The 24,463-nt window shown below is 52.5% G+C and overlaps 1 protein-coding gene across 1 annotated transcript in view; it reads right to left on the reverse strand.

The window, feature by feature from the left end:
- The window catches only part of HS3ST4 (heparan sulfate-glucosamine 3-sulfotransferase 4), a 65,479-nt gene extending 49,054 nt beyond the window's left edge, over positions 1 to 16,425 (reverse strand). Inside the window, exon 1 of the mRNA XM_048066634.2 lies at positions 15,589 to 16,425. Coding sequence (XP_047922591.2) covers positions 15,589 to 16,187 — 599 coding nt within the window. The 5' untranslated portion in view covers positions 16,188 to 16,425. The remainder of the gene's footprint in view (positions 1 to 15,588) is intronic.
- Positions 16,426 to 24,463: the final 8,038 nt, after the last annotated feature.

Genomic DNA, 24,463 nt, shown 5'->3' on the forward strand with positions numbered 1-24,463 from the left:
CAGCAGGAGAAGCCCCAGCAGCGTGCCAGGCGTGCCGAGCAGCTCGCCCCCAGCACACAGCATCCCGGCACAGCCTTGTTTTTCATTGACTCGCCCGGGCTGACGCAGAGCCAAAGCACCAGCCTGGAAACCTGGGTCTGCGAGCGCCGCAGTGTCCTCTCCTTTCTCCCCCAAACAGCAGGTTTCTAAGATTAATTGTCATGTATTATTTATTGACCTCGGCCGTGACCTTGGTCCGGAGCTGGTTGCTCACAGAGCACGCCCACCCTGCGGCGGTGCACGGGGAGGCCGCGGGGACAGGAGCGGAGACGGGCAGTGGCGCTGCCCGGCCCCGGTCGCTCCTCTCACACCCCGCGGGTCCCCCCCGTGCACGGCTCCCCCAGCTGCGCCAGCGCTGCCTTTAATCTCTCCCCCGCCGTAAGCCCGGAGCGGGTGTGCTCAGCGAGCTGCCAGGTTCTCCTTCTTCCTTAAGCTCCTTCTTCTTCGTCTTTCATTTCTAAATCTTATCTCCAGGTAAAGAGGGTATTTGATGGGATCAAAAGGTGACCTTTAACAAGGTTAGCAGAGCCTCAAATAATATCCTGCAAGTTCACGCACACTCGAGCATTAAAGGGAATGCTTTTCTGATCTCATGTTCCTCAGTGGAAAAGTTGTTTCACAAAGATCTCTGCCAAAAGTCCGTGCAGAGCACCGAGGAAACTTTCTCAAAAAAACAACATCTAGAGTTAGGCATAGATTGTCCTCCAGCTTCTAAGAAGGTAATCATTAAAACTTCTGAGGTATTTCTTTCTCTGCTAACATTTCCCAGCTTCTCGCCAACTTCCTGGGTCTAGATTGCTGAACATCCCGCATCTCTCACTTACCCAAATAAAATCACTCAAACACATCTTAAGAGAAGCGTGGCTGTCACAGACGGGGGTCAGGCAGAAGCAATCAGGACCCTTGGAGGTGATCAGCGGACTGGAAACGCATCCAAACGGAGCCGGATGGGGACACCCGCTGCAGGAGGCGGGGGCGGCACGGAGCCCCCTGCGGGCCTGCAGCGCGGTGCCTGCCCACGGCCAGGAGGACGGGGCTGGGGGAGCCCACGTGGGCCTCCAAACGATGCCGCTGGTGGCGAGGCCCTTCCTGAGGAGACCGGGCCCCGGCTGACCGCTGCCCCCTTGCCACGACAGCACCTGGCAGCCCCCTACAAGCACCGTTCGGAGACGCTGCAAGCCGGCGGTGATGGGACCCCGTGGCACCGGCACGGTGAGGGGCCGTGCACGGGCTGCCCGTCCGCACCGGAGCTGGCCAGCGCCTCCACACGTGGCAGGGCGCCCAAAGCGAAGCGAACAGACGGGGGTGGTAGGCGGATGGGGATGATTACCGGCGTTAATCATTTCCGTGCCGCCGTACACGAGCACAGCAGCGCAGCCCCGTCCGCTCTGCTGCCAAGCGCCGCACACGGGCGTCGTGGCAGACCAGGGCTCGGCGACCGCCTGCAAGCTGCCCCCTCGGCATGGCTCGGCCCGCCCGCAGCAGCACCCCCGTGCCCCCACACCAGGGCGAGGGACGGGAGAGGCTGCCTCCCGCTGCCAGCCTTGTCCTGCACACGCATCTCCCGGGAACGCCAGGGCCACCCCAGGCCGGCCAGCAGCCAAGGGGCTGAAACGCCTTATTGCTCCTTTGAGACCCGGGCTCCACTTGTTTGCAGGCTGAATTCCCAGAAGCCGAGGCTTTTTACTAGTGGATCTGCTGTAGAACCATGTTATTATAGATTGCAAGTTCCTTAAAGGTCAGATAACACAATACAATTGAATCATATTAGTGAGCATACCGACTTGGTATTTTACTAAGAAAACCCATAAAGCAGATTGTTTGTTGCAGAGAAACACAGGTTGTATAATAAAGTCAGCGTAATTGTCTCCAGAAACAAACAATCAGTTTACAAGAAAAAAAACTCCCTGTAATTGTGGGTCCTCTGTGCAGCTGCTGTCAGAGCAAGGCACTGGGAGCATATCGAGTGCAGATATTGCAAGTATGTATTTTACAATTTAGGTTACAGTACCTAAATGCATTGCAGAAGACCTAGTAGGGAAATAAACAATTTCCAAGTGTATTGTTGAGAGACAAATATTCAATACTTCATTTAATGTATGGTTTGCAGTTAGTGGTTAATCTAAGACAAAGCAGAGCGAGCCATGTTTCACACTGCTATTAAGGAAATGCAGAATTGATTGTGAGAATGATTGAAGATTTCTAAAGAGCACAATTCCCAAGTCAGTGATGACCCCTCCTTTTTTTTTTTTTCTAATTTGTGTGTAATCTACTCAGACAAATGCTTTTATCGCATTTATTTCCTTTCCAAGTTACAACCTGTGTGATTAATTACTTAACTGCACAGTCCTGGTTACCCTGCTGTACTGTCTAATTTTTCTTCCTTTTAAAAAGGTTTTCTACCCCAAATAGACATATTTCCTTTTTAAGCTCCTTTACTTCATTCCATTCAAACTTGCTGTTAATAACCTATCATATCAGCAAAAACCTACAGCAGAGAGATTTCCCCGCGACCTGCCCAACAGCTGCCAGTGCTGGCCTTTGATTCCGCGGGTACTCCTGGCGGCAGTGGGCACAATTAGTCACCTCGCTTCCTGCTCGAGAATGGTGCAGACCTTTTCCACGGTGAGATGCGAGTCTTGGGGAGAGGAAAAGCACAAACCTCTCTCCGAAGCTCTCAGCGCTGGTACGGCTCCCCGCTCACGCAGCTCTTCTCAGCCCTCCGCAGGCCTGGAAATTCTCATTTGGTTCTAGATTTAATCTCATAATGAAAAAGGAATTGGAACCAGTGCAACTGTTTTAAACTACCCTAGTCACAGAAAGAAGAGGAAAAGTCATTTTTAAAAAAAATTGAATACACAAAGCCACGTCGCCTTTCATCCATCTTTAATACCAGCGTCTGCTGTTAACAATCTGGATGGAGGCGATGGGGAACGCTCTGCGAGTCTGCCAGCCTCCTCCGTGCAGGGCCTAATCTCCCTTCCTGCAGCATGCCATTGTGTTCCAGCCAAACAGCAGCAAAATGCACATGAAAAAGCAATTAGATTTAAATCTGGTTTCCTCTTTCTACCTTGCCTTTCTCTTTTCTCTACTTAGATGCTCTTCAGTGTTGTAACTAATATGATTTGTGTATAGCACAGTGTGAAACAAAGATGATTTATGGGTCTGTTAACACTACACAGCTACCTGACACCATCACAGACCCCTGAAAGGGCACTCCAAGAGCAGATTGCTAAGAGAATTCTAGCATTCTGTATAATTATTTATAAAGTCAGCCCACATAATCACCGCAATTCCAACTCTCACAACACTTGCGTGCTTTCTTTATGCCACGTTGTGCATTTTTGGGAGAAAATGCAACTACCGTCCTTGACCAAGCTCCAATGCCCTGAACACCACACACCCAGCCACTGCCAAATGCCAGCTCAATAAACTGGTGTTTAATTCAATACATTGATGTTTCAGCTCAGATTAACTTGTGCCTTAGCTAAAATAAACGTGGGTACAGTTTCTGCATTTCATTACCAACAGCTAATGAAGGGGTCTGTGCGCTTAGGAACCATCAGAAATGACTCCATCAGCAGTTTCAAAAGGCCAGCATTTTCAAGGCTACCTAGGTGACTTGGGTGCCAAAGTCATCTTTGACTGGTCAAATTTTACCTGAAGCTTCGAGACAGCCTCTGTCAATGAGGATCCTAAGCCTCTGCACTAGCAAATGCCCTTCATTAATTCTTAATGCTGCCCCAAGTACATCCAGTGTCCTCATCACTTGGCAGCCCTCCCCCTGCAGAGGGGGCAGGCTGGGAGTAGAGCCTCCTCCCTTTCCTTCAACATATAACAAGAAGCCAAATGAAATAATGAAACACACTCATTTTAATGCCACAGAGGGAATTGTTTTATTGCTAAAGCAGCAAATAGAACTAATTGAATCTGCTGGAAAAAAAATGGAGAGAAGGAAAAGAAAGGATAGGTGCAGTGCACAGACAGAAAGGGCGAATTGGGGTCTGAATATTCATAGGCCTGGAAACTGCAAATCCTTGAATGCAAAATATCTTCATAACTGATAACACTGCCACAGGAAATGCATGCACAGCGCTTGGAGAGAGGAAGTCCGGAATGTTTGCTTTTACCTTTTTTTTTTTTTTTTGAATTAATATTATGGAAGAAATCCTCTGGTTCATTAAGCTGCTTTGCACCCCCTTCATAAAACACGACAGGCTGAGAGTGAGCACTGCAGGCTGGTGCCGCTGCCCGTCCCCGGCTGACGCACGGCACGGCTGGGCCGGAGCTGCTCTTCCCAAATCACTTCCAAATCCACGCGTAGTCGGCTGAACCTGCCACATGCTTTTAAACTCGCTGTTTTCAGCAAACCTTAATTTTTAGTAGCAACATATATATTAATGTAGGGTGTTCGCATTTTAATTAAGGCAGCGTTCGTGTTCTTCACTACAACACTAAGTCATCCAGCAAGAAACACGAAGGATATAAATCCTGTTAATGAAGAAGGAACTACATATTCTGAGCTGTACATTTAAGCACCAACGTACAAAATGACTGTTACACAAAGTGCAAGGGAGTACTCTAGGAGAAAGACTGGGCTAGAAATGCAATTTATGTTCCGGAGGGCCACACAGCACTCATATGGCACCACTGCAACTGTAGGCCACAAATCCGCATCCCAAAGGCACAGCAAACTCGCCTGCTGTACCTCGACTTCTTTGCAGAGTGCCCTGGCTTGTCCTGTGCTCCCCAACACCCGTGAGCACTGAGTGGCAGCCACAGGTCTCAGCAGAGCCGCTCCTGCTGTGGAAGCCTCCTGAGCAATCCTGCATCTTGTTTGGGAACAAAGCCACCGAGCTGAAACTCCTCTGCAGAGCCACCCCAGCCCCTCCCCTACTCCCAGCATCCCAAATCCCTGCCCTCTGGGTGCAGCAAAGAAACGCACGCTCTTGCCAGCCTGTGACGCACTCCAAGCATTAGCAAAAGTTAATGGGGGGCACTAGCAGAGGCACGCTGCAAAGCACCTTGTCGGCAACCCCGGGTGAGAACCTTGAGCCAGGCAGCAGAAGACGTGCATCTACCGCGGTACGCCGAGGTGCCCTGCAGGAGCCCCGGCCGGCAGGAATCCTGGCTACCGAACACATTACTCTGATGGCATTCAGCAGGTTTAAACTTAAACATTAATAAGTGAGCTCCTTGAGCACTCTTGCAATGGGAAAACATTTTCTCTCCATTGACTGTATCAAAAAAAATGGCTGAAGAATTTCTGTTCAAATTTTCCAAATTACCCAGTCCATGGCAGAGACATGGATGATCTCCTGCAGAGACGACCACATCTCAAGATGAGAGTGTTTGAGAATATCATGTGGGAACGGGGTAATAATAAAGCACCTTGATGTAACTTTACCAGCAGTGGCTCTAGCAGAAAAGACTATAATGATCTAATAACACATTTCCCCTGCTGCCATTCCAGCCTCAAGAAATCCAGAGTAGTTTGAGCCTTAAATCCATCCCAGTCTTCCTTTGTCATTAATTGTTAGGCTATTTGTATTATGCATTTTACATACTGAGTAGACTCCAATTTCATGGTGGACTAGATTGCAGGAATGCCTCTTTTAATCTTTTTAATTCTAAAGTAGTATAGAACTTTAATATTTTCTAATAGAGTATGCATTTACTCACATCTAACAATATCACCACAATTTAGGAGCAATAAAAGTCAAGCTACTGTCAGTATGATAAGCTTGCTGCTTTATTTCCAAAGTTCAATCAGTTAACCTAGGAGAGTAATAGCTTTCCTGCAATGAGTAACGATGCAGAATAATATTTAGACAGAGATAAACCCTTTTTGCATAGGAAATTGCATTACGAGTTGCCGGGTCTTAGAAATTTTCAGCTAGCTGCGTTAGTTTACCAATGAAGTTATTGCCTCAGGCATTCTTCTACTGTGCTTTGATTTTTCGGGGGGTTTCTGGAGGATTTGGAGCTGAGTAAGGAACCTTTATTGTTCTTGATCTAGGCATGTGTAGCACACCCAGCGGCACAACGGCGCTCCCTCCTCCCACGCTGGCTCGCATGCAGCAGGCGTGGAGCGGCGGACGAGCAGAGCGGCCCGAGCAGCGGCCACGGCAAAGGACCAGACCCGGGCCCGCGCTGGGGGTGGTGCAGGCCACGGCAGGGTGCCCGCAGCAGAGCCCCGGCGCTGCTCCCCGGGACCCCCCACAGGCCCCAGCGGCTGAGGACCTGGGATTAACAAGGCTCAGACCAGCAGCCACGAAGCGAGCTGGGAGCGCTGTCCGCGCAGGCGCGTGGCAGAGGAGTCGATGCCCGCGATCCCTGGGGGAAGACAAAGCGGGGATGAACCAAAGGCCGATTAAAGACCTCTGGCAGCAACGACTTCAGGACCCATGGTCAGCCACCAGCATTTCATGAGTCATCACTTCAGATGTGAAAGGCCTGGCGTGCCTTTAAACAGGTGGGACTGGAGCTGAGGAATTCATAATTAGTAACTCGCCCTGATGAGGCAGCCCCCTGTAGCCCCGGGCCGGCCAGGAGGCGCCTCCCCGACGCGAGCTCTCAGGAGGAGGCCCTGAACGTGGGGGCGACAGCCGAGCAGTCCAGGGGAGCGGAAGGCACGCCACAGGAGCCCTGACTCCTGTCGGAGCTACTGCCTCCTCGTAGTTGGCATTACACAGATCATATGTTTTTGTCTTTTCCTTGACTGGGCGATCGCAGCTTGTGCTGTCAGCTGCTGAATCCAAATGCGAGTTTAGCACACGCTTCTGACTCTGACGTTAGCTTTCCATGAGCGTGCTCGCCTGCTCAGCTTAATTATATGAATGTCCATCAAGAACAAATACAGAAAGGGCAGAGCTGAGGCTGAAATAAAGTTATTTGCAGATGTGGATGAACACTAATAGAAAGTATATTATATTACTGTACCCATCTCAATGCAAGATGAAAGCATCTATGTTCTAAAACAAAGGAGAGCTATGAACTCAGGCTACCAGAGTATCGCTGCTCTACTTGGAACTAAAACGACTGCCCGCTAATAAAGGAAGGGACCGAGTCCACTCCAGACTGGCTCTTGAGGGAATGGAAATCAGATTTTAAGCTTGAGATGTGCTACAATGATCTCCGTAATACAAAATAAAGTCTGACAGACAGAGTTATTTTTATCCAAAGTCAGTGCTGTTTAGGAGGTTCGTGGCTTTAACCGATGTCCCCCTACTGTTTCCTCTTCCCCCACGCCTCCCTTCCTCAGTTTCTCCAGGGTACTGATGAGATTGGACCAGACAGACTCTGGGACATTTTGGGAGGATCCTACGTTACTTAGCTGTGAAATCAATTGCGAATTTTGCATCCACCCTCAGCGTTTGTCCTGTTTATATTGCCAAATAAATTCTTTAAAGAAGTACTGTACTTCACAGGAGAGCTTGTCAAGGTAAATACCTTCATTTACATAAAATGTGACTAGCAATTGAAATGTTAAAGCCATAAAGAGCAAGTTTATGATCCATCCTTGATGCTTGGATGTATAATATGACAAGGGGGAAAATAGTGTGCCTTGCAACATTTACTAAATTGGTATGTTGACTCTGGGGATGGAAATGGGAAATTTGAAAAAAATAGGTATTTTTCCCCATAAATATGAATCCTTTCCACAGCCTTCAGACACTTGCCTTTTGAATACTCTCGCTCAGCTTGGGAACAGCAGCTACCCAAACAAACAAGCGGGCGGACGGCAGCAGCCCCAGCCCCCAGGCACCCCCATGTACTGGGGCCCCGGACTGAAGCTCCGGGGATGGGGACGGGCCCGTGCTGTGCCCCTGGCCCCTCCGCCTCCCTTCTCTCGCTCGAAGACACCGCGCCGTGTTTCAGTTCGCTGGGGTTGGTCCCAACGCTCCGGGAGCACTGGGATGCTGTCGGTGCCACGCAGCCCTTGCACGCGGAAGCCCTGGACCCACAGAGCCTGCTGTGCCGTCGGCCCCGCTGAAGTCCGAGGGAAGGCGGCACCCACACACAATTATTTTTAAAGCAGAGATCTGAGAAGTAATTCCTGCAACCCCTCTCTTGTGGCTGGCTTTGCCCCCAGCAGGCTGAGCAACCCACGGGGCAGATCCTGCCCGGGGCTTTCCACCTCCGTACCCCAGGAGCAAAAGCAGCACCATGCTTTGCTGCGGGTGAGCCTGCGTGGTTGATCTAAACAGTTATTCCTCTCTGAGACTGAAAAGACTCTCATAATTTAGGGTTTTGTTTTCAACTTTTAAAAAGGGACTGGAAACCAATTTAAACCACTTTAAACCCTAAATAATACTTTTAAAAAATGTGAATTAAAGGGTAAAATGGACTGCTGCCTACTTACATACCACAGTGAAATTACAATATCCACACTTAATGCTCTGGAAAGTTTGATAGTGTATGTTCTTCACCTAAACTCAGCACTAACATTTCAGCCATTCATTCACACTCTTACCCTTCTCAATTCATTGAAACTACTTCAAGCAAAAATCATTTGAAAGAAATTACCTCTGTGTATTACACCATGAGCAGTGAGAAATGTCCCACATGAGCCTCTCCAGCCCCCAAAGCAATAAAATTTCTGCTGAAATTCATGATATAATAACTCAGGGAAAAGAAGTCCCCATGACAACAAGAGGTAAGAGAAATCCATGAAAAGCAAAAGATTCAAACCTCTCTCAATACAAGGTGTCACCAATTTGTACTGGAATTTTCACTTTGAAAATCAAAGGCTTTGTCCATAACTTTCTCTGAGAACCTGTTGTTCCTTCACCACTAGTCTGTGCCTCTAACAGAGCAGAACAAGCCTCTCTCTAAATCAAAAAAAAAAAAAAAAAAAAAAGGCAAAGCAGGGGTCAGACTCATCATTTAAACCCGTGAATGCAACCAGCTGACTCTTTGCCTTTCTCTTTTCCAAGGCAGCTGTTTTTCCCCAAGGCCTATTTTTGGATTTTCTGTAGTATCTACGTGCTTGAGTGATACTGCCTTCATACACCGAGTGAAGCTCACCAACTTTGACACTACAAATAATATTTAAACTATTAGAAGCAAAGCACTGTGGCATTTACGTAAGTGGATTATATTGAGCAAAATCCTAGAGAAACCCTACGTCGTGAAGACACAGTGCAATAGTAAGATTATTTCAGGCCTGGAGACACGCTATGGCTCCCCCTGTGCTCTAAGGAATGCTCCAAAAGCCATCGCAAGTCTCACCTCTGCCTGGCTTGGCTGTTTTTCTGAGCCTTGGTTTCCCTCCCCTGGGAAGCGCTGAGCTGCCCCGTCCGCAGGGTCCGTGCCCGTGCCCGCCACGATGGAGCAGAGCGGGAGCGAGCGGCGGGGGGACGCGGCCCCGGGCCCCCAGCCTCCAGGCCGCCCCCCGAGCTGCAGGCTCCGAGCAGGGCGGGCAGGCTGCGGCAGGCGCCCAGCTGCAGGCGAGCACCTTACACCAGACACCTTACAGCAGGAGGCAGGAGCAGCCATCCGGCAGCTGTCCCCTGCCAGCGTGTTGTCCCTCACACTCATCTCGAGCTCTTTGCGAGAAGGAGCGAGCGCAGTGCGGAGAGGCGCTGGGCGCTGAAAGCCGCTGCCATTCCCATGGCTACAATCGAGTAGCCTGTGGTTAGCCATCATCAGGTGATAAAACACTGCAAAGAGGCCTGATTTATTTCCGCACCCCATCCCTTGATCTGAAACGGAGCGGAAAACTTGGAGAAACTGCTGATGAACACGGGTGGCGAGCAGGCTCCCCTGGCGCAGGCCGGGGGCTGGCACACGGTGGGCTCACCCCGGTAGCTCTGGGTGCAGAAGAAAATCCAAGCCAATGATGCAGTGGCCTCTCTCCAGCCTCCTGAAGGGTGAACTGCAGGGACAGACTAAGGGACAGCCTGGCCCTCTTCTCACAGCTGCCAGCCCATAAGCGAGGTCAGCACCAGACCCATCAGCTCTGCTGGGAGCTGGGTGCGGGCTCTGCCAGGAGCGTGGTGCACGCGAGCACTTGCTATGCACGGAAGATGGGCTAGAAAGAAAACAAACAGTGCAAATGTAGGTTCTAATCCAGACCTAAGGGTTTAGCAAATGTGAAAGGGACAAGGTATTGAAAAAGCTATGTTACATAGAAATACTGGTGCAGTCTTCAACCCTGATAAATCTCAATATATTGGATCCCCAGAGGTGGGAGGGCAGCTGAGTCACTATATTTCAGCAAAAGCCAACTCACAGCAGGTCCCAGACAAAAAAAAATAAAAAAAAATCAATACACTTTCCCTAAGTTACCAGAAGTGCAGAGGGCACAGTACACTAGGAAGGCCTTTTACAGAGAAATACAGCAGTTGCCAGGCATCTGCAGTGGTGCCCATCATTAGAAGCAAACCCCAATCCATCCTTCCACTGTAGGTGTTCCTATAGTGCCCATCAGCGCAGAATAGCAGCGCTGATGGAAGCGGTTTGATTTTCTGAATATCCTGAATGGATCAGAGTGGCATGAGTATTACCCAGCAACACAATTACATCTCACAGCAAGGCTTACGCTGCGTGAGGCCACGGCCAACACGGCCCTGAGCTACTGCTGTCCAACAGCTGTTAAGGGATGCTGGAAGGGGGTCTCATCGCACATCCTTGGGCGCTTCCAGCGCCATTTCTGCCAGCAGCCGTGACGGCGAGGGCACAGCACTCTGCGGCAGGATCAGCTCCTGTGCAGCCTCCACAGAGAAGGCTCTGCCACACCAGCCTCCAGATACAGCAGGAGGGAGATGAGACCGCAGGCAGCGCCCGGGAGGAGCGGAGCCTGTTACAGGGATAACCATGCATGACAGCAGCTTCCCAAATACAGATGAGTTTAATGTCCACAGGGACATGACAGAGCATTGGCTCCCCAGCCACAGCCAGCTGCTTCTTGAAACTGCTGGCTCAAGAACACGTTTATTGTTGGGGAAAGAGCTCCCTGTCATGGTATTCATCATTTGTATGAGGGTAGTTGCTTACAGAATAACACACCGGCCTGACTGTTATGGAGAACACTCAAAAAAACACACACCACCACACAAAACAGACAGGCAGTGAAAACAGCATTAGACATGCAAACCATTTCATTGCTTGTCATGGTGACTGCTCCCTGCAGTGGCTGCAATGGGACTACTCCACGCATAAAGCTACACCCCGTATAACTGCTTAGCATGTGGAAGCCTGGGGCAGAGTAACAGGAACGTGGTCTAATTACAGAGACATTGCCGCAGCTTCTTGGTGAAGGCTCCACTGAGAGGGAGACAGTGAGCAGAGCAACGTGCACGTACACACAGAATTTAACTCCTGAAGTGAGGTTTTGGAATAACCTTCAAATTGGTGAACTTCAGAACTCCAAAAGTAATTTCACCACTATCAGACATTCTCTTTGCTTTATGGACATCATATTTTTGTTGAAACTACAAGATTGACTGTTATGAATCCTCAATTTTCTGCTAACCATTGGATGTCCAGATAGCCTTCAAAATGCAAACGGAAGGAATTGAACCATCTCACGTTCCTGAGCCTGCAGCCTGATGGAGCTGGTGGTTCCAGAGTCCTGGACTGTCCTATTCAGCGAGCCTGGGAGATGCTGAAAGCGCTAAGATCTATTCTTTCGGTCATTCACACAAGCAACCCAGCTAAGCACCATCTGTTCAGGCTGCTTCTCCCTCCTCATGCACTGAGAGCCCCAGCCGCATTCTCTGACACCTCCAGACGAGGTGCAGCAGCTCTGCGGGTGTAAAGCGATCCCACAGCTCACACAGCTGGCAGAGGGCAGGGCAGCAGCTGCGATGCCGCAAGATCAGGATCGCCTCCTGCTTCCCTCCAGTTAAAGCTGCCCAGGACCACACTGGCCGGCGGGGCTCTGCTGCAGACTCCAGGTCCTGCCCTCCCTTACGCTGCCTCTCCGACAGCTGTCACAGCACGCACCAAACTGAGGCTTCCAGCACTGCGAGGTGACAAATCTGTCCGAGGGTCAGGCACTGTGGGCAGCTGGCAGTTCCCTTTATCCACAAAATCCTCTTGTGCTCATTTGCAGTTTTTTCTTGGCCAGGCAAGGAACTTGGGCATACCCTGGATGCTGCTTCAGTTGGTAATGAGCATTTGTAGGCGTACGCTAACTTCCTTTACTGCTCGGAGGCCTCTAAGAGCTTCCCCCTTGTTCTGCTGCCCTTTTTGCACTCTCAGACAAGTCTCTCAATTCGTTTCCAACTGCAGGACAGCTCGGGGCAGAGCTCGCAGCATGGGACATGCCCACGGAGGCAGGAACATCGCGCTGGGGAGCGCGTCGCCCACGCAAGCACCTGGGGCTCGCACGGTGCCTGGCTGAAGGGGCAGCGGGCACGGCCCTGGGCGTGCTGGGGGCACACAGACGCTCAGGCACTGGCTAAAATTCAACTGCAGTTTGACAGGGAACGATGGCACACCCTGTGCTTTAGAACGAAGGAGAGCGCAACGGTCACCAGTGACTTCCAAAGGAAAGGCAGATAGCCGTTCCTTGCCAGAACCTGACGTGTCCACGGCGGGACAGACTTCTGGTGTGTCATAAGGATAGATCCAAACTCCACTGCCCGAGGCGATACTTACTGCCAGCTATCAGGGTCCCAGACTTGAGAGAGAACTGAAGATATGCAAGTAATACATACACACAATATAAGTAATGCCACACCGTTAACAACAGAAAAGGTTAAGTCACTTCCACCCTTCTAACACAATCTTTAACAGCAGTCAAGTTAATTTAATAGTAGTCAAGTTAAAATCTGCATTAAGAAAAAAAAATTAGGAAGTTATCAACAAAAGTTAATGCACATCAGGTACTAGGTGCAGCTTAAAGAAAGTTCTATCTCTGAACTCGTGCTTCAGACAGACAAACACTAAGATGCATAGAATCACAAATTAGAGTCACACAAACAATGCTGGCAGCATAGCACAAAACAACTGAAACAAGCCCTGAACTCGGTTTGCAACAGTACATGTGTAGGAAGACTTCAGTTCTGTAATTTCTACATAAACTTTGACTGCAGAGTTAAAGCAATGACAAACAGCACAGCTTTTCCTAAAGGTTACCAGGAAAACAGAACAGACTGCAGAGAACTGGTGTAACAGGCTTTGCACACACAGCACCATCCAACACGCAGAAAGCTGTATTTTGCACTAACTCCAGCCTCTGAACACTGTCCCGAGTCAGATCCTGGACACACTGTTTACGGCTGACTAACCTCAAGGCAGCAGAAACCCGAATACGTGGTACACACATAGCAGAACTGATAGCGTGTAGGTACCATCTCCATTTTACCCATGGAGAAACTAAGGTGAGGAAGCTGCTGCAAGACCAGCCCTTAGCTGTATTAACAGAGGTTGGACTAAATGATAAGCTGCTCTTCCCAGCTCTGCTGGACTATCCAAAGATGTTCTCAGAAGTGAATGACACAGCAAGGAACACTGAGATGGATATTTCCTTATTTCATTACATATGAAAAAATAAACTCAACCGTATTAAAAACTAACAGCTTATAGATCATAAAAAGAAGTGTTATATGTGAAAGGTAAACAATTGATAAAAGTCACTAAGGAGCCACTTATAAAGGCTTCAATAGCTGAAACAGACATTTCCATTGAAAGGAAAAATCTCCAGTTACTCTACCTGGGACGCAGCTGCAAGCAGTCAGCCTTCTTAGTGCACCCAGTTAATATCAGAGAGGATCAGGAAGAAATCCTTGTGAATGTGGGCAGCGATTCCCCCCGCCATGCTCCGCAGCCCTGCACAGCGCCGAGCACAGCAGCCCCCCGCTCTGCCACAACACGACCCACTAGCAGGGTGCAAGGGGAAGGAAGCCTGTGGCTCCTGAGGGCCGTTATCGCTGCAGCCTGCTACCTTGTTCCAGCAAGGCTGAAAAACTTTTCCAAGGAGAACGGAGAACAACGCTATCTGGGTTGGGCAGGTGTGAAGAGGGGATCGGGTTAAACAATCAGGGCAAATGCTCAGGGCCACGGCGACAACTAAAGCAGCCAAGTCATTTATTTATCCCCTGACCAGAGAATCCATCCTCCAGCCCTGCCCAGGAACCTCGCAAATCAGCTCTGGCCCACTCTTTTCGTCTCACACCTCTCTACCAGTGCAGCACATCACTAGTGCTGGAAATCAGCTAAGCAGACCGTAGAGCTACTGCAGAGATGAAAAATTTCAATGCTTTCTGTAAGCGAAAACCTGTGCGCACCGTTTACTCCAGGAGAGGAGTTGCACCCACACTCTAGCCCTTTTCTTGCAGCACGATTTTAAAGATGAAAAAGCAGCTGCTTGCCATATTCCGTGCTTGATCTTCTTCTACCGATTTTGAATAAAACCAAACCCATCTATATGCAAGTCTCTAGCTTCTTCCAGCAGATTTTCTAAACGTATTTTTCAAGGCAAAGCTTTCCTGCAGAAAAACAAACTGTAAAAAAAAAGATCACGTCTGAAATTATTATATTAATATAAATAAAATAACGTCAGTCAACCTTTTATTCCTTCCCCATGTTGGTACAGAATACTGAAAACACTCTCAGAGACTAACACACTTTCAGAGTGCTGATCTCCACTTTACTGAAGTCCCTCAAGAAAATCCCTCAGCATCTTAACAAAGCCAAGTGGATGCTACACCAAGTATTATGAGGACTTGGCTTCCACAATTTCCGTAAGAAGTTGCCTAGAGTTCCTCAGATTTGCATGCTGTTCTCACGAAAACTGTGTACACTAATGCAGAGCATCCAGGTAATCCGTGCAGTAACCAACTTGCTGCCCTGGTATAGTTTCTTCTTAATTTTCAGAACACACGTGCAACAAAGATGCAGAACTTCATCTGCTTACCCACAGACCGTTTCTTGGAAAGAAATTGGTATGGGTTTCTTTTAGCCATAAACTGGAGAACCACGGTAATTCGCAAGCTACACTAACATGCTGCATTCTTTTAAGACTAAAAAGAAAAGAAGGAAAAAAAAAAAGGAAAAAGCCAAGGGGGGGAAAGAAAACCAAAACACAAGCAACAAAACCCTGAGCCATCACGATTCATTGATTTGCTAAACCTGCCAAGGCAATTACCACTTCCTTACTGCAGTTCAGGGTTTTCTCATAGTCAGAACTTCTAAGATTCCCTACAAACGTCACGCTATGCCAGATAACAGCATTCAGAGGTTTCTTCACGAATAGAATTAAACCTCGTCAACGGAAAACAACTTTCTGACGCGGAGCTTGTTGAATAACGAGTCAGTCTCCTTTGCGGGGTGCCCCACGCCGCGCGTACGGACGCGGGCATCCCCTTCCACTTCAACGCCCGCAGCGCCCGCCGGAACAGCTCGCGGTCTTCTTTAGTTCGGCAGCTCCGGACCCGGCGGGACGTGCCGGGCACCGGGTGCCGCGGTCCGCCCCAGCGCCCCGGGCGGGGCCGCGCCACCGCACGCGGCTCCTGCCCTTCGGCCGCCCCCGCCCGGGCGGCGCCGCTCGCCCCTCGCGACCCTCGGGGGTCCCGGGACGCCCCCCCCGGCCCTCACCTGTACCACTCGAGCCCCTTCTCGTAGTTCCTGTCGAAGAAGTGGGGCTCGGTGCCCACGGCGCGCACGTCGGGGTGCGCGCGGATGGCCTCCAGCAGCGCCCGCGTGCCCCCCTTCTTCACCCCGATGATGAGGGCTTGCGGCAGCCGCTTCTCGCCGTAGTCCGGCGTGGTGCTGCCGCCGCCGCCGCGGCCGCCCGGGCTGCCGGCCCGGCTCAGCTCCTCGTCCGTGGTGCTCGACTCCTGCGGGTCCCTCTCGAAGGCTCCGCTCTGCGCCGCGATCGCCTCCCCGGGGGCCAGCGGCGTCCGCGGCCAGGCGCCCGCCGCCGCCGCTTCCCGGCTGCCGTTGGCGGCTCGCGTCGGGGCCGCGGAGGCGGCCGGGGCGCCGGCGGTGCCCGGCGGGCTGCCGGGGGAGCGCGGGGCCGCCGAGCCGGGCGGCGCGGCCGGGGAGCGCAGGGCGGCCGGGCCGGCGCCCCCCATGAGGCTGTAGCACAGGTAGGTGAGGCAGAGCGAGAGGCTGCACATGCAGAGCAGCTTCCGCGCCGGGGGCACCTTAGAGCCGCGCCCGCCCGGCACCCCCGGCTGGGCGGGGGGGGACATGGCTGCTCCCCGCTCCTCGCCCCGGGCACCGGGCGCGCATGGTGTCAGCCGCCGCCCGGCCGCCCCGGCCGCATGGGGCGCCGCCGCCCTCGCGCCCCGCCGCCGCCGCGGGGGGGGAGCCCCGCATGGCACGCTCGCCGCCGGCCCCCGCCGGGCACCGGGGCGCCGGGACTCAGCGCGGCCGCGCGCCGCCGCCGGCCCCGCGCCGTCGCCGCCGAGTTGCCGCCGCGAAACTTTGTGCCGGGTGGGCGGCGGGAGCGCGCTCCCGCGCCGGGAGGGGAGGGGAGGGGACGGCCCGCGCCCGCCCCCACCGCTGCGCCGGGAGCGCGCCGGGCCCCGCCGGACGGGGGGGGGGCGGCGGCCGCTCGGCACCGGGGGCGCCGCCCGGGGCGGCTCGGCAGGGCCCCCCCCGGCTGGCAGCCGGCAGCCCCCGGAGCCCCCGCCGCGTGCCCGCGCCCCCGCGCCCCCGGCCCCGCGGGAGGTGCGTGCCGCCGGTCGGGAGGCAGCGCTGGCCGAGCTGCTCCGCGTGCCCTCCTTTTCCTCGGCAGAAGCGGCCACGCCGCAGCTCCTTCGCCCCTGGCCCCTGCGTGCTCCCCAGCGGGCCCCCCAAAACGCACTCCGTATGGGCAGCCTCTCGCCCCGGCACCCCCGGCCCCCGGCCCCTGTCCGAGCCTCCCGGCTCCGCGAAGAGAAGCGCCCAGCCGGGTCCTGCGGGAAGCGCCCCCCGCCCCGCGCAGCCCCGCGCAGCGGGCCGGGTCCCCGCGCCCCGTCCCTGCGAGCAGAGCGGGGGGCGCCGCGGGGCGGGCTGCTGCCGCCCGGCACCCGGGCAGAGGTGAGCAGGGGTGAGAGCCCGCGGCAAGGGCGGGCAGCAGCCGGCGTATGGGTGCAGCACAGCCGAGGGCCGTGGGGAACGCGGAGGATCCACGCTTTAGGTGCCGGGAGCTGCACCGCTCAGCGGGGCTGGTGGCAGCGCTCAGCCAGGTGTCCCCAGCCTTGGTGGCGCGGGCTGGGCCCGACAGAGCCTCCCTCCTCACAGCTTTTCCGGAGCTGCCACCATCTCATCCCAGCTCAGCATTTCGGCACTTCCCACCTCCGGTTCTCAGCTTTGGCTTCAGCAAGGATTTTGCGAGGGGAAGAAATGCATTGATGTCTCTCAGCGCCCTCCTGCCCCTCATTCTGGGGTCTTCTGGGCGTCTCCCTCACAAGTATTGCACCAGGGCATTGGGCACCTTGCAGCTCTTGGCGTGTGGACCATCTCGGCCCCTCTCCGTAGGGCAGCGCTGGTAGTGCTGTGGTACGGAGGTACACGGTCATTCGCTGAAGTCCTCACAGGTGAACGAGCAGAAATCTAACCCCTTGCACCTGCTATCCCCAAAACACCAGCACCATCTGGATGCTGCAGATTACCACCAGAGCCAGCACCTGATCTGGGTGACAAAAGCTGTCGAGATGCTGCATGTTAACCCTCCTACACGAGGGCCACAGCTGGGCTTCTGAGCAAGTGTTAGGAAAGTGCAGACTCCAGCAGAGTACATTTCTAGCCTCATGTGGCTGTGAGTTCTGGGTACCTCATCCTGCCAGCGAGCAGAAGGCGTGCTTGGAGGCAGTGACCCTTCTCCACCGATCTCCGTGTGGGGATCTGTGGAGCTGCGCGTCCCGCCCTGCAGGGGAGCTCTGGGCACGGGCGGGCTGGGCGAGAGCCGGCTGACCTCCCTTGTGCTTCCCCAGCTGATGAGCTGTGGCCTGGATTTTACAGGGGAAGTCCAGGGTTTGCTCCAAATCTTGCTGTTACTTTGTGAAGCTCAGCAGGGGACACCTCAGAACAACACACCATTGGAGTCTCAGCTGTGCTTGATCTCATGGCAAAAGCAACATTTGAAAAAAATATCGAGTGCCAATATTAACTAGATACTGAGTGCTGGGAAAAAATATTCATCAAATAAGATGAAGAGCGCAGACTTTCCCCATAATGAACAAAAGCTCAATGCTGCTCTCAGCTGGACATGTGTTCTCTCTGTGCAGTTCCAGTTCCGATAGAGATTATTCCTTTATAATATATTTTTTATGGTACACATGAGACCTCTGAAATGCAGCGTCTTGTGTCCTGTAAATCATTTCCTGTAACTAGTGGATTCCTTTTCAACTGCATTACAGTAATGTGAATGTTAAGGGACTAACCTGAGCTGGCAGAAGCAAAGTCTCACATCCCTCCCTCACAGCCTCCTCCCCTCGTACCGCCAGGCAGCCAGTGGCCGGTGCCCTGGGCTGCCCCCGAGCTCCGCGGAGCCAAGAGGGGAGGCGCACGGTCCCCACCTGGGACAGGCGGAGCCCACAGAAAGGGTCCTGTGAATGTAATGATCAGACATGAACCTGAAATGAGAACCCAGAGTAACTGCGGTTTGGGTCGCTGGGGAGGTGAGCATATGCTGCAGTGCTGGGGACAGGCTCATGTTCTCAGGAAGCCCTGGGCAGCACGGGTTCACTCTGCTGCTCTGCTTAGCTCATCTGTATGTTCTATATGTCACACGGCTGTTATAATAAGTATAGATCTACCCTGAGAGAGATGAATCCTCCTCATACAGGAGATACATTTGTTTTAAACTGGAGAATCCGCTGAGCATCTAGTGAAGTTGGTAAGGCTGCTCTCAAGCTTACCAATTCATGCTAATGCCATTAGCCCTGCAGATTCAGGACTTTCCTTTATGACAACAGGTCTGTGTGAAAAACACACCAAACAACATTGGCTAACAGTAGATAACAAACTTCAGTTCAGTGGGGTGACCTATTCTCACTATGCAAGTGTTTCCCTTCCCTCTTTTCCTTCTCCTAAAAAACAAACAAACAAACAAAAAAACAAAACAAAACAAAAAAACCACCATCACCACCAAAAAACTTTTTCAATTCCAAAAATATAAGATGAACCTCAAAATAGACACCATTTAATGAAGTCACAGTGCTTTGGTCTTTCTTATACCAAGCACACATCTAAAACACAGTGCTTAGCAAAATGCCCTGGTCTGACATCCTAGCGTCTCTTCTCCTGTGATGTGCTGCACAGAAGACTAATAGGATTTGCAGGCAAATCATACGTAACAGAAAGAATATTTCTTCTTGGGCGCCAGCTTCCAGCCCAGAGGAAATTTTACAACCAGAATGTAAAGCCCTCTAAAACAAGTGGTTTAGCCTTAAATACCTGCTGCCTGGGCTCTGGCTCTTTTTATTCATCATAAAATGTGTATTTCTCCAGCATGGATGTCAAACGCATCCATGAGCAGATCTGAGTGTTATCCAAGCGTCTGCTGGTGTTTGGCGAGTGGATGCAATAGGAGCTGATGGAGTGTAACGCTTTATTTGACAGTTCTGTTTTTAAAGGCTCATGTATTTACACTGCATACCTGCACACTTCTATTCACATTTGTTAGCCACGGGAGTGTTTCCCAAGCATTCGGGAAGCATCCAGTCCAGCGAGGCCAGCTGGTGCTGTGAGCCCCATGTGGGAGTTGCCAGGACAGGGCAGCGTCCATCTAGTTCACTCTCCGTATCATGGCAGGGATCGAGACTGGTTGCTTTGGAGGCAGGTGGAGGAGTATGGTGGGCAGCCGTGGAGCAGCCTCTGCTCAGGTGCAGTTCCCTTTCAGCCCCCCCGACACGCTTTGTGTGACCTGTGGCTGCCCCAGCCTGTGGGACGCGCCTGTGGCATTCATCTCCAGAGGGACAGCGGCGCTGGGGTTCGTGCTAAGCTCTGGGTGGTGGGGACGTGTGACAAGAAGTCCTGGCAGGCAGCTGGGAACCCTTCCCTGCGCCAGCTGGGAGGGCTTGACTCTGCACGTACTGAAGGCGAGACTCTCAGCAGAGCATTTTTTCCCCCACGTAATAGACTGGGAAGCCCCTTCGGAGGTGTTGCTGTGTCTCCCATCAGCACAAGGGACTCTCAGCCCTGGTGGGCACCATGCAAGGCTGATGCCTGGCTCGTGAAGGGGAAGCAGGGAGTTTCGAGGAGCACCCCGAGGCAGGAAAGGGTGAGGTCTGGCTGGTGGTTAGGCGTGGAAATGTCTACCGTTCTCATCACTTCTGCTCCAGGAAGATAAATCAGGAGTGGGACAGGGTAGAGCCAGACCCCAAGGACAACCTCGACACTGAAGAGCCTGTGTGAGGGACCTGGGCACGTTTAGCCAAGTGAAAGGAAGGCTGGGGAGCATATGCCTGCTGTCTGAGTGCACAAGCAGATGAACACCAAGGAAGGAAGAAAATGGCCTCAGATAACAGGCGGTGCTGGCACAAAAACAAATAGGTATGAATTGGCACAAATACATTTTGGCTGGAAATTAAATGGTTTCTAACTGTGGGAGAAATGTTGTTCTGGAACAGATTCCTGAGAGGAGTATTGGGGGCAAGACATGCAATTAGTTTTAAGATTGAGTTTGAAATGGACTTTATAACATGGTTGCCAGCAATTGCAGGGAAATGGGATTTGATGGCCCAAGCTGTCCCTTCCAGTTCTACGCTCCTGTTGTGATTCACAATCTGAGAAGAAGACCTCTGACAAGAAAGGGCTCTTTAATCTACCAGATAAAGGCTTAACAAGGCTTGTTGATGGGAAGCTGGAAGTAGACATATCTGAGTGAAATGAGAAGTGTGCATTTTTAACAAGGACAGTAATTTACTTTTGTTATAATTTGTGAAGGGATATGGCAATTACCTGCCTTGGAATACTTTATTCTGAGACTGGAAGAATTTTAAAGGAAATGATCCTGCCGGACCAAGCTGTAAACTGGGGACGTGGTTCCTGCAGGAAAGTCTCTGGCCTGTGAATCTCTACATGCTGCTATCCCAATTACTGCTTCTGTTAATAAGTAAGCTTTTACAGATTATCACCTTTATTTCCAGGCTTTTGCAATTTTTTTTAATATAATAATTCCTAGAAATATATTTTTCAGAACACCTCAAAACTTCCATGATTCTTCTTCACTATTTACCTGTCAGCAGAAGCAGTGGAACACCTTGAAATGAGGTAGATTAATTCATACGGAGCTTTACTCCCTCAGGGAATGAATGAAGTCTGTAAATAAATACTGAATAGAAAATAAACAGTAAAAATGCAATGTCATTTAAACTCTAGTCCAAGAAGGCACTCAAGATGTTTTTCAATGGCATTCCACAATGTCAAAGCATTTTCCCATTCATGGAGACAGCTTCAGGTTTAGACTAAATGTTTGTTCTGACGGCATTTAGCACTTGCTGCTGTGATCTAAACTGTAGATCCTAGGAACCTACATCCATCTTTGCTACCTAAAATTAACAAAAGGTGGAAGAACAGCATCTCTGAGCAAGGTGCTCAGAAACCAAATCCCGTGTTTTACTGATGCATCATTACAGCTGCTATAAAAAAGGGAACACGCTGGAGCTCTCTCAGACTTGGAAAAGTGTATGTGCAGTGAATACGTGGCCCATGATTTATACAGTGAACAGTTCTGAAAAGATTGTAGCCAGAGGGAAAGCCATTTTGTCTGAGAGGTGTATGCTGGCAGGAGGCAAGAGAAGAGGTTAGACAAGGGACAGCCACAGGTGACACAAGCACAGGAGTGAACTAGATGGCCCCTCAAGGTCCCACCAGCCCTTAAAGTCTCTTTCTGTACTCTCCGTAGGGCCAAAGATTGTAAAAGCCCCAGGTCCTGCCAGGATGTGCAATCGGACAGGCGGTGGCAAACAGCTGGGGGAAGCAGGGGCTTCTGTCTGTTTTAGTTTCTGCTGTAGCTATTTTGATAAACCAACCCTTAGGAAATAGCTGTGAAAAGACTGAAGCCGGGAGTTTTCCTTCCATTGCTAAATACCTGAATTACTTACCAGCTCCCTCCAATCCTTCCTGTGCGTGCAGTGGTGGGGCTCTCCGCTCCTCCCCCTTGCTTTTCCTACAAGTCTGCCCTTGCTCGTCTCCACCAAGCAGCCCGCTGGCTGTCTGGATCTGCGCAGCACTATGGGCAGAGCCGGCCTTGCTTCTCTTCAGGGAAGAGCCGGTGTGCAGGAGGCAGGGATGGAGAAACACGGCAGCTGCGGACACCGGGCTCGCAGCACGCCCAGCCCTGGGGCCTCTGGCACCTGCGTCACCAGTGCCACAGTTTGGAGGAAAAGCGTGTGCCAAGTGCTGGCAGAGCCCCCTGGAGACGTGGCCCGATGCTGTGAGCTGCAAGGTGCACGTCAAGATCCTCCTCTGCCACGGCCAGAGGCTCAGACCTCCCACTGCTCCTGAGCAACCCCTTCTCATCCCACAAGCCCTGGCTGTTGCTCAGGGCTGGAGCTCCCAGGTCACCTCTCAGCTGCCCTTGGTCTCCCTGGCAAGCACAGGAGCAGGCTGTTGCCCGTTTAGGAAGGGCATCGTGGGACCCATCCCCTCTGTCAGGTACTTACTCAGAGTAAGTAGGTGTGTGGCTTTATCTGCACATTATCGGGAGATAATCTCCTGCTCTAATTCAGTTCTTGCAGAATTAGCGCCAGGGTTTGCAAAGGAAGCCCTTTGCTGATCACACGACAGGATGACATGGCAAAGCCACGCTGAACGCAAGTGTCAACTGGCTGTCTCCAACCTGTGACAAAGTAGCAATGATGGCAGGAAAGGGAAAGGCAGCAGTGGCAGAAAAGTCATCTCAGATTGCAAGGTGTCAGGGTACATAATCACTCAGCTAGAGAAAGGGAAACCAAGGCAGGAAGGGAGCAAGAGGTTTGCCTGTTGTCACAGAGCAGCTTTGACCCCGGCTTTGAGGCGCTCTCGTCCCGATGCTCAGGGCTGGAGGCTCGCGGAGGCCGGTGATGCCTCACGCAGGAGCTGGCCCTGGCTGCTCGGGACACAGGGCTGCCTGCGGGGCAGCTGGGGCTGAGCAGGGAGCTGCCAGGCAGAGCACAGCATGGCCAGCGGCTGACGTGGAGCGCATGCTGCTGGCTGCAGTCACCTCGCTCTGAGCCATGTCATGCAGTCAGCCGGCCGAGGACGCGATTAGCAGGACAGCCGGGAGACTGCCTGGCATCTCCCCCTCGACATCCGAGCCCCTCGGCCGATGCTGCTGGTGCTGTGCTCGCCTGATGCTGGAAGAGCCTCTGGCTGCTGCATCGCCAGGATGAACCCCGGCCTGGGAGCGGTGGCACAAACAGCACGGAGCCCAGGGCCTTGGTCGCGGCTCATCTGCAGCGCAGCGTGCTGCCAGCTTTGCATCAGGAGGCCGGATTAGAAGAGTTTTGCCAACGTACTTTGCGCTTTCTAAAATGCCCTTCACCAGCTGCAGCCTGCTCCAGGAGAAAAGCGCCCTGGCCAGGCGGTTGGGCTGCCCGAGGCGTGTGCTGGGCCGCGGTGCTGCAGCCGTCCCCCCCGCCGCAGGGCGCCTCTGGCGCAGACCCGGGGCTGAATGTCCATGGCAAGATGCCACCGAATCAGCACAGTCGTGCCAGCCTCCCCGATCTACCTCGGGTAGCTTGGCTCATGCTGCTCTCTGAGGTTCTCGTCATGGGACTGTGTTACCATAGCAATCCGAGAGGCTGCCTGGAGATGAAACGGCCGGCCTAGCCTCCGCAGCGGTGTCCAGAGGGATGCATCACCCCCAGAGCCCCAGCCCAGAGCTCTGCCAGCCGAGGGGCTCTCCCTCTCCACTGCACGCTGAGGCCTGGCCCGTGGAGCAAAGACGCCCTCACCTCGCTCGCTTCAGCCCCGCTCTGCGGAAGAACTTCTGCTAGCCAGCCGCGCTGCCACGGCTGGGGAGGCTCCACCAGCCCCGGGGACCTGGCTCTGCTTCGGCACCCGCGACTTGCCCCTGCTCCACCAGCGCCTTTGCAGAACTTCGATCCACCGCGCAAGGCTTTGCCTGGCAGAGGCCACCTCCGTGCTTGTGAAAGAGTGCTAGCCAAGCATCAGGCAACAAGCAGCAGTCCCGGAGAGACCTTTGCTTGACCACTCTGGTCTGCACAGCCACGAGGCGAGGGGCTGCAGATGCTGCTGAGAGGAGGGATCCACCCAGCTGTCTGATGACTGGGCAGGAGACGCCTGCTTAGCTACTAGCACAAAAGGCCTCAACCATAAAGCAAGAAGATTTGCTTCTTATCCAATTCTTTAAAAATCATAATTTATTCATTCCTAATGAGCTGCAGATCAAAACAGAGCAGCAGAGAGAGGGCATTTGGTGCCAGTGGAGGCACAGAGCAGAGCAGACCTGCGTTTCCCTGCTCTGTGAGCAGATCTCATTTTCAGGGCACTGGCTTGGGACAACCTCAGTCGAGGATCCACGTCCTCGGTA

This window comes from Anser cygnoides, chromosome 15 (assembly GCF_040182565.1).
Source record: "Anser cygnoides isolate HZ-2024a breed goose chromosome 15, Taihu_goose_T2T_genome, whole genome shotgun sequence".
Classification (NCBI taxonomy): Eukaryota; Metazoa; Chordata; class Aves; order Anseriformes; family Anatidae; genus Anser; species Anser cygnoides.